The following is a 12,524-nucleotide window of genomic DNA, read 5'->3' on the forward strand; positions in this document are numbered from 1 at the left end:
GGACACCATCCTCGCAGACCCACGGTCTCCGGCCACGGGTGGGAGTCGGAGGGAAGCAGAAGGGGAAGAGGAAAGCTAGCAGGGCCTCCTCGTGTGTCCCTCGCCAGCCAGTCTCTGCACCGGGCAGCATGTCTGTGAGTGCCTGCACGGGTGACCCAGCTGGTGTGTGCTGCCAGCGCAGGCGACAAGTGCCGTCTGTCCAGTGTGCTCCAGGAAAGATGAAGTCTGTGGCTTTCTAAATGCTCAGTACTTCAACCAAAAATACCGATTTATCCTAAAAATGCCCCAAAGTACCACGTTCCAAGTACCCCTGCGGACACAGTGGTGGCTTCGGTGTGGACAGGCTTCCTGCCCTTCTGGAGCACACACGGTCCTGCAGGGGTGACAGGTAGACAGACACGAGCCATTGCGAGGGGAGTGTGGGAAGGAGAAGAACCAGGTGCTGCTCCGGCCCCCCACCCTCCATCTATCTCCCTAAGAGCAGATGTTTCCCTCCGTGGGCGTGGGTGCTTTGCTACGTGTACCAGGTGGTAAATCTGGGGGAGGTGAAGTCAGCCCCAATGTGCTGCTAGCTGGGCAGGGCTTCCAGCGCTCACCTGAGTGGTGACCCTTAGGGCCATCTGACAAGAGGTTACATGGTCCAGCACCTATCCTGCTCATCCTGAGTCAGGATGAATTTCCAGGTCCTCTCCTGCTGAGGGCTGGATGGGCCAGGCTAGCAGGGTGGGGGTTGCTGTAAGTCTGTCTTCCTTGAGGCTGCCAGGCTGCAGGGGCCACGTGTGGCTCTGACGTGAACCAGTCCCTCAGCAGAGGCGAATTCCAGCCCCGCCGGGAACCCAGCGACTGTGTGGGGAGATGCATTATCCTGTGTCCTAGGACCAGCAGCCAAGTGAGTGGGTGAGCTCTGCGGCCGCGACGGAGACGCTGGCCAACGGATCTTGCATCCCAAAGCTCTCCTGAGAGCAGCTCGTGTCTAAATAAACTTCGGTTTTCAGGCTATCCAGAAGTCTTACCCTCTTCCGGAAATTCTCTGTTTTTCTGTGGGAACAGAAGGGTGACCGCACAGGCCTGGGGAAGAGCCATGTCCACAGGTCTCCGAGGACGTGGATCTCGTCTGGTTGATCCGTATGGTTTCCCGCAGATCAGTGGTACGGGCCTGAGCCTGGTCCCACACTCAGAGTCTGTGGCAGAGTTCTGAATCTGGGGCCACGACCCCTGGCCCCACTCACTGTGCAGAAACGCTGCCCAAGGGTGCAAGTCCCGCCGGGTGCTCAGGCCGTGTGCATAAGCTGGAAGCTTTGGAAGTCAAGCAGGGCCCCCTAAGAAATGAGAATCAGGGGTGACTGGGAGTTCTCCCTTTGCTCACCAGCGTAGGGCTCTGCAATCAGCAACGGGGGATATGGTCTAGGTGTTTCTGGGTGAGCCCCAAAAGGTCTCCCATCTAAACAAGCACAGTTTTCAGGAGAGACAGTGTTGCCAATAGTTATTCTTTCAAGACGACCCTTTATATGGCGCCTTGCATCTCTTGGAATGCCCCATCCTTTCCTTCTGGATGAAAGTATTTCCGTTTTGGATCAGCGATCTCTTACGGAAGCGGCTTCTAGATCTTGCGGTCAGCAGCCACACTAGATGTCAATTCTGCAGTGGAAACTCCAGAGATAGAACTTGCGATTGAACAGGTAGGCGGTGCAGGTGCCCTGGGGACAGGCACCTGTTTTAAGGATGTCACACTTGGGCTCTTGGACGTGAGCAGGGTGGGGGTCAGCTGCGCCCGGGGCCTTCAATGAGGGGAGCACCCAGCTTGTCTTCAGCCCACTGGGTGGTTCATCCAAGATGCGGGCCCAAGGACGGAGGTCAGGAGAGGCAGGGAGGCAGCCCCCGGGGGCTCGACGCGCAACCAGCACGGGGCTTCAGAGGTGAAGGAGGTCACAGAAAACCCCCAGGGACCGCTGGATCTTGCCTCCTAGCTACTGGCTGTCCTTCCTGAATGTGCCTCAGCCCCCTGGCTGCCTGGGATAACGTGGCTTGGCTTCTTCCTCTCTACTGGGTCTCCTGTTGCTTCCGTTGTGGCCTTGGAGGATGCGTGGCAACGTGGCGCAGTAGAAGGAATGTGGTTTAAAAAAATCAGGAGAGACTTAATTTCAAATCCCAGCTCTGGTGTGTGCTCATTTTGAGATCTTGGACCAGTTCCTTCTTCTTTGGGGCCAATTTCTTTATCCGGAACACGTGGGTAATGGTACGTGTCATAAGGCTGCTGTGACGCCCAACGAGCCAATGCTCATAAACGCTTAGCACTAAGTCTTCAACACATGTCAGCTGTTACGCAGTGAACCGAGGGATGGATTCTCCGCTGGCATCTGCGTACACGTCACACAAATGGGTGTGATGGGTTTCCCTCTAGGGCCAGCAGAGCACGGAAGTGGCCTACCTTTCCTATGAGAGCAAGTCAGATAAACGGCAGAACGTGAGAAGAGCCCTCTGTTCACGGCACCACGTACAGCTCAGCCTGTGTCACAGTGGTTCTCCTCTGAGATCCGAGGCTTGATTGTGTCCCACCTACCAGAGGGACGTCCCAGGGGACAACCCCAAAAGCTCCGGTGGTCGAGGGGGAGCATAGATTTCCCTGTGGCCTCACACTCTCTGATTTGAACTATCGTGCTTCCCCGACTGCCTGCCCTTCTCAGCAGTCACGCAGCCAGAATCCTCCGCGCCTTCCCTCCCCGAACAACACGGACACACGGCCGTGCGTGCAGCAGGCGGTGCTGAAGGTTTGGGATGATACAGAGGATTGACGTTAACAGCCCCGGCACCAGGAGACCACGCCACGTGGCTCAATCCCACTTTGTCCCGGCTGCTGCCCAGCCCGTCCTCCAGCGTCCGCCCACCTTCTCAGCAGAGGACGTCCCTTCCCGAGGACGTCTGCTAGTCTCCAGGAACATGTAGTTTTGCCTCGGGGAGAACCGCGGTGTAACCGTGTCTCAGTGTCTGGCTCCACAGGCCACCTGCGAGCTGTCTCAGGGCGAGGCCCCCACGGGATCAAGGTCTCCGGAGGTGGGACAGTGCGGTGGCCAAGTGTCCACGTGCTGGAGCTAAACTGCCTGGGCCCAAACGCTTGGGCCTGGCCACGTGGGCATGGAGGGCCGGAGCAGGCAGGACCAGGAGCCTGCGGCAGTGCCTGAGGTACACACTGGGCGCTCAGTGAGTGTCCTGCGGGGACTCTGCTGTGGGGCAGAGGGACATGCTGCGTGTGCGGTGACACCGGCCATCCCAAGAAGGGGAGAGGCCCGTGATGTGACCGAATAACGTCGTTTCCTGATGCAGGAGGACCAAGGAGGAGTTCTTAGATAGATTTTTCTCCTTGGTAAGACTATAGTTGAAATATTTGGACACAATAAAGGAAACTTTTACTTAACCAGGCTGGTGGGGGAAGAGTGGAAGAAGGTTCTGTTTTCATCTAAACAGCAACAGGCCACAAGCCATTTTAGGTTTCCCTCCTCATTACTAACCTCTTAACATTCAAGATTCATTTTGGGTCTTTTCTTCTCTCTCTATACAGAACAAAATAAAGCAAGTTTAAAAATTCTTTATTTGCATCTTAGACAAAGAACAAATATTGCATGGTAAAGACCTGCTTAAAAGCATGTTAAGTCCACTGTTATGGTTTCTTTATGCCTCGTAAACCAACACAACTACTACGGGAGACCGTGGTACCTCGTTCCTCCCCATCTTGAACCTGTTCTTAATTTAGTTGGATGCAACCTTAGAAGGAAAACCCTGGGGAAAAGCTTGGTGAACACTCCTCTGGCTCTAATGGCTCCATGCATGAAGCATGATGGGTCTTAGCCCAACAAAACTTGCCAACATGATGAGAAACAAGAAACTGTGGTCTTCAGGCCAGCAGTCCCTGGCGGTTTTCATCTAAGGTTCTCTTTCCCCCTCTCGTCCAGATGGCTGACCTGGAAAGCAGGGCTGAGTGTGAGCTCAACGGTCCAAAAGACACTGACTGTGAGTCGACCTGCGGGTCTCTCTCTGGGGGACACTCCGGGGGCCATCTCCAGCCTCCTGGTTGACCTGATGGTAGCCAACTATCCTGGGTGCAAGCAGCATGACAGTGTGCTGTCGCCTGACTCTGGCAAATGATAAAATACAATTTATTTACTCCTTGGTTCCCCCAAACTAATGGAATTAAGTCTTAATGTCCCGTACTGCTAATGCTTAACGTTAGCAAACCATTATATGTCAAGACTGGTGTCCATTCTCTGACAGTGGCTAGCCATGACATGATTTGCACACAGGACCAAATCTCCTGATCCAGATGACTCTGTTAATCTTTTCATAACCTGACAGATAACACAGCTATTAGAACAATCTGCTCAAAGTTCCAGGCTTATCTAAAATAAACTTTGTTTTAAGCTTAGTCACTAAAAATAGAAGTTAACAGGATACACTCTCATATCTTATTTTCAGGTAGGAGAAAACTATATTTCCTTTATGTGCATAGTTCCATCTGGACTCCACGAACAATTTTTTGGGTAGTCCAGTATTCTGTTGTCCCAGAAAATTAAAAATCGACCACGACCGTGGTGGTGGTGGCAGATGGGAGGCAAAGAAGTTGCCCCCTCCCAAATGTTACTTGGAGTTGGAACGAAAATTTCTCCAATTTCCTTTCTTTAGGCTTTATTCGTGCTTTAAAAGTATGTAATATAATTAGTGCTCATATTAGCAGCAAAGATCCTCTTTTCTGTAAATCAGAAGGACTCAGGATGGGCAAAGACAACATTCTAGTAAAGAAGGTGGTGTCCAGAGGTGGTAATGAGCATCTATTGATTCTAACATTAAGCAATCTTGAGAGGTTAATTCATATGAAACAGCCAATAGTGCGAAAGGCTTCATTCGAACTTCAGTTCCTGTGAACCTGCTGCGGGAGACTGTGGGCCCAGCGGGAGGCGGTGGCAGGGGCCTCCCTGGGTGGAAAACATCCACGAGATCAGATTGAAGGGAACGTGGGGTCTTACTCTGGCTCGTCAGTAAGAAGGGGTTACTTCTAATAGGTAGCTGAACGTAGAAGTGACTTTGAAACTTTTCAGTGTTAGAAAGTCAAAGACGGGTTTTCCCTGTGCTAGTTTTCTGCCAAGTTTCACAACCTGAGCTGAGTAAAATGGCAAGAGCCAGAAAGTAGTGCAAAAGTCGCAAGGAGCTGGAGAGTTGTCTGGTTTCCATCATCCAACTGCCGCAGCAACGGCCGTCTTATCAGGGTCACTGCTGTGCCAACTGGGGCTCATGCCCGGAGGGAAGAGTCCAGCCACGAAGGTTTAGTCGGGACAGTGTCTCTTTAAAAATGATACAAAAACCAGTTTGAATCCCAAGTTGCTTGTCTGTTTCTAAGTAATGTTTGTTCAGAACACTCAAGAATGAGTCATGTAACGTTGCTGCTTTCAAATACCTCCGTGTCTACTTCTTGCTAACAAGAAAAGGCAGAGAGATGCCAACTTGGTGCTGGAGCCTGTGGTCATTTAGAAAAAAGTTAAAAGATGCTCTGAGATTTTATAATTACAGTTTTTGTTTTTGTTTTTTTACTTGTGAAAAGATAAACCCCACCCAATAATTTAATGTAAAGCATCTAAACTACAAGCGTGGCAAGCTTTTGATTCAAGATAATCCTTTTAACAAATCCTAACCTTGGAAAGAGGCCGTTTACACTACCACGCCAACGGAGCTGTGTGTCTGTCTTGCTGGGGGAGTGGGCCCTGTGGGGGGAGTCCCGACATCTGCCTCAGGAGTTACCTGAAGCAACAGCCACTGCCGTGCAGCCTCGACACACAGGCCTTGCAAGTGGGTGGGAGAACCATCCCGGGCCCACCATCGCTTCCCAGGAGAGGCACGCTGGCCGAACCAATGGAACAGTCATCTACCCATGGGTGGCCTTGCCTCCTCTGCTTTATCTAATTATCCTACAAGCTTACAAAAATCCCACTTAATGAAAACTTAATAAATTAACATTTATATGCATATCCCCTGCAATTCCTGGCTGCAATCCCCAAAAGGCGATTTCACCCCAAAACAGCAGCTTAATTTATCTGGGCACAGCCACGTTCTCTTTCCCAATGAGCCCCACTGGTGTGAGCACAGACGGTAAGTCAAAACCACCGTGGGGCACAGGAATTCATAAGAGCTTTGATGCCAATTAGAAGAGTAGACTTCTTTGCAGTTGTCAGGTGTCATCCCGTCCCTTCCAGAGGCTTCACCCTGGGGAGCAGCCTGCTCAGCAGGGGAAGAGCCAGCGCCGCTCCCAGGCTGCTGCTGGCGGTCACTCCTTGCGCCCATTACCCGCGTTGCCACTTGCAGGAGAGGCCTCAAGCTGGGCCAATGCAACAGAAGTGCCCCGTCTGGTGGGACAGGTCAGGGGAAGCAGGCTCGGAGGGCAAAGCACAAGCAGGGGGCGAGAAGCTGGCGTGGTGGTCTGTGGGGTGTGAGTCAGTGCAGGGAGGAAGCACTGTCTGTAAGGCTGGGCTCACGTCCACTGTGACGGTGACGACAGCTCCGGTGGACCAGCACCTTGGGAATGACCATGTCCCCTTGCCTGTGGGCTGCTTTCTTGGCTGGTTTGCAAGACAGATGGAAGGACATGGGATGGAAGAAGACACTCCCAAGAGAAGGTATCCTGCCACCAGTGGGTCTTGTCTGTCCACACAGCCCTCTGGTCCTGGCGCCCATTGGAGGTGGTGCAGTCCCGGGGAGGGTGCTTCTCGTATGGACGTCGCCCCAGATGGGGACAGTCGCCACAGAGGCAGTGTGGCCCGGGCTCTCTGAGGCTATTAACATGACCAAAATCCAGATCCCCAGGGACCATGGCCACAAAGCACTCCAGCCCTCGCAGGACTGATCTCACAGACTGATCTCCTCGGGGAGCCTCCCACTGGCTTGGGCAGAGAGGCATTGCTGTCCTGAGCTGGAAGTGTTAGTGACACCTCAGAATTATTCAGGAGCCAGGCTACTTGCAGGCAGACGGTGACCAGCCACAGGGCACTTGCACAGGAGTCTTTCCTCTTCGGGCTCGGAGGGAAGGGAAGGCCAGAGCACGGGCTGGAAGGGAAGAAGGCCGCCCCAGGTGGGTGATCAGGTGATCCCGTGTCTGCAGAACGAGTTCTAGTGAGAAAGTGCAAAGCCTCCCAGGAGAGTAAGGAGGACGAGTTAGAAACTGAAGGCAGAACCAGACAGGAGGGAGAGGAGTCAAAGCACAGGAAGGTGTCAGGGAACACAGCAGGGCTAGTTTTTTGTTCTTTCTTTTGTATCCATCATGGGAGGACAGAAAAGTTCTTTCCTTCACTGGCTTTTCACTGGAGAAGCTGAAGCTGCTGGTGTTGGTGGGATGTAGTCCCCGACCAAGGAGTCCAAGCCCGCCCGTCTGCGGAGCCTCAGGGAGTCCATCCTTTGTCAATTCTCATGAGAAAAACACTTACTTGCTTAACACCACCCCGCATGTTCCTGAGCCGGATCTGGTAGCGTCACATCCATAGAAGGTGTGTTGTGGGTGGGAAGTCACAGTTAAAGCGAAGGATTTGTCCCAGGGTCCTTGCAGACCTGCCCAGGCGAGGGAAGCACACAAGCATGGATGTGGACACTTCGTGGCCTCAGAATAAACGCTTGCTGCGCCTTTAATCTTAAATTCCAGTCACATCAAAATTTACAGTGTGTTCAACCCGTGGTAACAGAGCTGGCTCCTCTCGCCTGAGGCCCACCGCTGACCCTGCTCTTCCGTTACATCCTCTCCCACCTGCTGCCCTCGCCCTGGCGCCCCACAGAGTCACCCACACACGGTGGTGGCGGGAGCTGCCATTCCCAGGCAAAGATCAACTTCACCCAGGGGATTTTTCCCTTTTACCTAAAGCTCTCAACTGTCCTGACTCTTTCTGGGGGTGGTTTTCTGGCTGTTCTGGTTTTGAAATCTGTTCCCAATAAGCACAATATCCACAATGGATTTGCATTAAATTAATAAAAACGAATTACTGGCAACATCGGTGTGCTGTACAGCTGTAAATAAAAATCTCTATCAAGAAGTGAAATGGCAGAGAAGGGAAGAGGATCTTATTTTAAAGATGACTATGTAAACACAAAAGAAATACAGAAGGAAAAGCAATTCAGAAGGGTACAGAAAAAAATCTACACTGGGCAGCAAGGGGGGCTTTGCCGTTGAGGGAGTGCTGTTTCCCTGGTGCCTGAATTTCAGTGCTTTCCAAGTAGTCACAGGCAGACGGTGAAAAACAGCTTTCTCCGCTGTCCCTGAAACCCTCCTGCGCAGCAGTAATCTCTGCCTGCCACCCAGAAGGCGGAGAGGGACAGGTCTCCCCCCCTGCTGTCCAGCCTGGCCAAGTCCCACTGTGTTTTCCAGCGCAGCCTCCCAGCACTATTGTAATGACTCTGGGATGGTGCTGACAGCGTGGGCTGCCTCGGTGGCTGCCGGAGGGGAGCCAAAGAAGGTGTTGGTTTGATTTCTCTGCTGGTCTCGGAGATGAGGGGGGACAGACGAGCTCTTGATGTGGAGGATCCTAGTGTCCATCACCTGACAGTCAATCTGCATCATGACTTCGTAATCCTGCCCGTTGATCACGTTATCTGTGGGAAGGAGTGAATACACATGAGGAATAAATACTCAACAGAATGGGCCATTCTGCCCTAAGCTTCAATTCCAGAAACACCTAAATAAGTTCACACTGTCAAGAGGCTTTCAAGAGAACAAAAGGACTCCATCAGTCACCATGCAGAGCTATGGCTGGGTGAGGTGCTGGGACGGCCTGTCTGCCTCAATTCCAGGTCCCAAACAACCTTTATCGGCTCAGTAAGGAGGTACTGGAGCTGGGACGGAGCTAACACCAGAGTATCTGACAACTGACACCATGTGAAGGATTCAGTGGCAGGTGGAGGGAAGGAACCCTCCCCTCCAACAATGGGAAGGAATAAGCGTCAAAAGAATCAACCTACTGTGTGCATGGTAAGGAGGCCCTGGCTGAGACCACTTGCCTCCCACTCAGCAGTCATGGTTCTGATTTCAGTAAGACATTTCCAGCTATGAATTTCAGGGTTGGCCTGAGCAGCATAAAGTACAGGGAAGACAGACAACAAGGTGGAGACAGGACAACGATGCTCATGCTCAGAGGCCACTTCCCTTCCTCAGTAAGGCCGTGTGTGATTCCAGAGTTCTTGAATCCAGGTACAAGAGACAAGGATGTTTCCAACTTGGGATTAGAGGGGGTGCTACAGGACTCGCAGGTAAACGAGAGGTTACTTGCAGAGGGAACAGGGAACCACACTAAGCCACACTCACTTAACACATACGGGGGATCTCATCACCAGTTTAACATACACATGCTCTTACTTCGTAAGGGGATGAACGCTCTTTATTTTAGGGAGAGGGCCAAATTACTTCCTGATTTGTAATGCTGGGTAGTCATTTTCCAACTTGTAGTTAATGAAACTTGGGCATAATGCTGATGTGAGAATTCTGAGCAGATGGCCTTTCCCAGCCCCGCTCAACATTCACAGCAGTGGAGTTAGAAGGCGTGTGAATGTGGGCTAATGCTGGCATCTCTGTTTGCATGTCCCCTGTGAATCTGGAGCTGGAAGTGGGGACCAGAGCGAAGGCCTAGTCTTGCTGCCTGTTTATGAAGATGATATACGGCCAACCAGTGACTTTCAAAATTAAACACTTGGCTTCTCTAGGACCAAGAATTGAATTTAAAAAGTAGATTTCTATTTTTTTGTTTTCACTTCAGCACTGTGTATGCCAAGTATTATAAATCTAGAGAAAGAAAATCCAAAGTTTGACATTTGATCTTCAGATTCCATTGTTATGTTTGGGAAAATTAAGCCATGGAGTGTGTCATAGTTTAGGACTTTGGGAAATCCTCTAATCCTGGGGGTCTTAAGTTAGGGTCTAAATGCATAGACTTTAGGGAGTCTCTAAGTTCCCTGAAATCGCATGCAAAATTTTATTTGTGTGCTCATTTTTTCTGGAGAGGAGTCCCATCAGATTCTCAAAGGGGTCTCGCCAAAAGCTGAAAACTATTGGATCTAATAACCTATCAATTTTAAGTTCCATGAGCAGATGTTATAGTCTTTGTTAAAGCCAATGGAAGACATCATTCCTCCACTTTGCTGATTAGCTATCTGCTCTAATTTTTTAAATAGTCTCCATTGATGATTAATTTTTCATTATGTCTTATAAATCTCTTCTATCACAGCTGAAGCTTATTTCCTTCTTCCCCAGTCTTACTAGAGATGAAGAACAGCTGGCTGTTCCTCTGCATTAAATAACCCTACCAATTCTTTAAGACCACTGCTGTGGACACTTCAATTTTATGAGTCCTACCAATGTGCAATGAAAATCAAGTCATTTACTTATTAGTTTTTTTTTAAAAAACTAAGGTATAACTGATATATTAATTTCAGGTGCACAACTTGGTGATTCAACAAGTATATACATTGCAAAATGGTCACCACAAGAAGTCTAGTTATCATGTGTCACCGTACAAAGTTAATACATTATTACTGACTATATTCCCCATGCTGGTACATTAAATCCGCATGACTTAACTTATTTTCTAACTACAAGTTTGTACTTCTTGATCCCGTTACCATTTTGCTCCCTTTCCAACCGACTTCCCCCTGTGGCAATAGGCAAGACAGCCCATTCTCACAGAGTCTGGGTTTGGTCTTGTTTTATGTTTTGGTTTCCAAGTGTAAGTGAAATCATGTGGTATGTGTCTTTCTAGGTCTGCTTTTTTGAGTTAGCATAACATCTATTAGGTCCATCCACATTGTTGCAAAAGGCAAGATTTCATTCTTTTTTTATGGCTGAATACTATTCCATTGCACCCATACACACGCACACCCACCCACACTTTTATCCATTCACCCATCAATGGACAAGAAGATTGTTTCCAGATCTTGGCTGTTGTAAATAATGCCGCAACGCACATAGGAGTGCATGTATTCTTTTGAGTTAGTGTTTTCGGTTTCTTCAAATAGATAACCTGTAGTGGAACTGCTGGATCATATGGCAGTTCTATTTTTAGTTTCTTGAGGAACGTCTACACCATTTTCCACAGTGGCTGCACCAATTTACATTCCCATACATGAGGGTTTCTTTTGCTCCACATCCTTGCCAACACCTGTTGTTTCTTGTCATTTTGGTAACAGCCATTCTGACAGGTGTGAGGTGGTGTCTCATTGTGGTTTTGATTTTCATTCCTCTCATGATTAGTGATGTTGAGCATCTTCTCATGTGCCTGCTGGCCATCTGTCTTTCGAAAAATGTCTATTTAGTCCCCTGCCCCCCCCCCTTTTTTTTTACATTACTTAGTTATAACATCTTGAGCTGAATTTTAACATCTGAACTTTCATTGCTACTAAGATAATGAATAAATACTCAGCTTGATGTTGTTTTACTGCTCTGCCCATTTCTTTTTCTTTTTTAAAAAGATTTTATTTATTTATCATGAGAGACACAGAGACAGAGGCAGAGACACAGGCAGGAAGAAGCAGGCTTCCTGCAGGGAGTCCAATGTGGGACTCGATCCTGGGACCACGGGATCATGACCTGAACCGAAGGCAGACTCGCTCAACTGCTAAGCCACCCAGGCGTCCCTGCTCTGCCTCTTTCTTAATTGGATTTCTCTGTTATTGAGTTTATGAGTTCTATATACATTCTGGACATTAACACTATTGGATATATGATTTGCAAGTATCTTCCACCATTCAGTAGGTAGCCTTTTCGTTTTACTGCTAGTTTCCCTCATTGTATAGAGCTTTGTAGTTTGATGTAGTCCTGTTTGCTTATTTTTGCTTTTTCCTCTCTTGCCTTTGGAGTCAGATCCAAAAAAGAGTCACTGAGATGGATGTCAAGGAGTTTACCACCTGTTTTCTTCTAGGAGTTTTATGGTTTCAGGTCTTCAAGTCTTTAATGCACTTTGAGTTAATTTTTCTATATGGTATAAAATAATGGTCCAGTTTCATTCTTCTGCATGTAGCTGTCTAGTTTTCCCAACACCACTTACTGAAGAGACTCTTTCCCACTGTGTATTCTTGCTTCCTCTGTCAACAATTAATGAACCACATATATGAGGGTTTATATCTAGGCTCTCAATTATATTCCATGGATCTATGTATTTTTGTGCTACTGTGATACTGTTTTGATCATTATAGCTTTGTATTATAGTTTAAAATCAGGAAGCATGATACCTCTGGCTTTGGTCTTTCTCAAGACAGCTTTGAGTATTCAAGGTCTTTCTGTGGTTCCACATAAACTGTAGAATTACTTGTTCTAGTTCTGTGAAAAATGCCATTGGTATTTTGATAGGAATCACAGTGAATCTGTAGAATGCTTTGATTAGTATGGATATTTAACAATATGACTTCTAACCCATGCACATGAGATATCTTTCCATGTACCTGTATCTTCTTCAATTTCTTTCATTTGTGTCTTATAGTTTTCAGGATATAGGTCTTTCACTTCCTTGGCTAAATTT

The 12,524-nt window shown here is 48.8% G+C and overlaps 1 protein-coding gene across 1 annotated transcript in view; it reads right to left on the minus strand.

The window, feature by feature from the left end:
- Positions 1–3,567: 3,567 nt before the first annotated feature.
- The window catches only part of ATF6 (activating transcription factor 6), a 202,928-nt gene continuing 193,971 nt past the window's right edge, over positions 3,568–12,524 (minus strand). Inside the window, exon 16 of the mRNA XM_025991244.2 lies at positions 3,568–8,613. Coding sequence (XP_025847029.1) covers positions 8,405–8,613 — 209 coding nt within the window. The 3' untranslated portion in view covers positions 3,568–8,404. The remainder of the gene's footprint in view (positions 8,614–12,524) is intronic.

Source organism: Vulpes vulpes, chromosome 5 (assembly GCF_048418805.1).
Source record: "Vulpes vulpes isolate BD-2025 chromosome 5, VulVul3, whole genome shotgun sequence".
NCBI lineage: Eukaryota > Metazoa > Chordata > Mammalia > Carnivora > Canidae > Vulpes > Vulpes vulpes.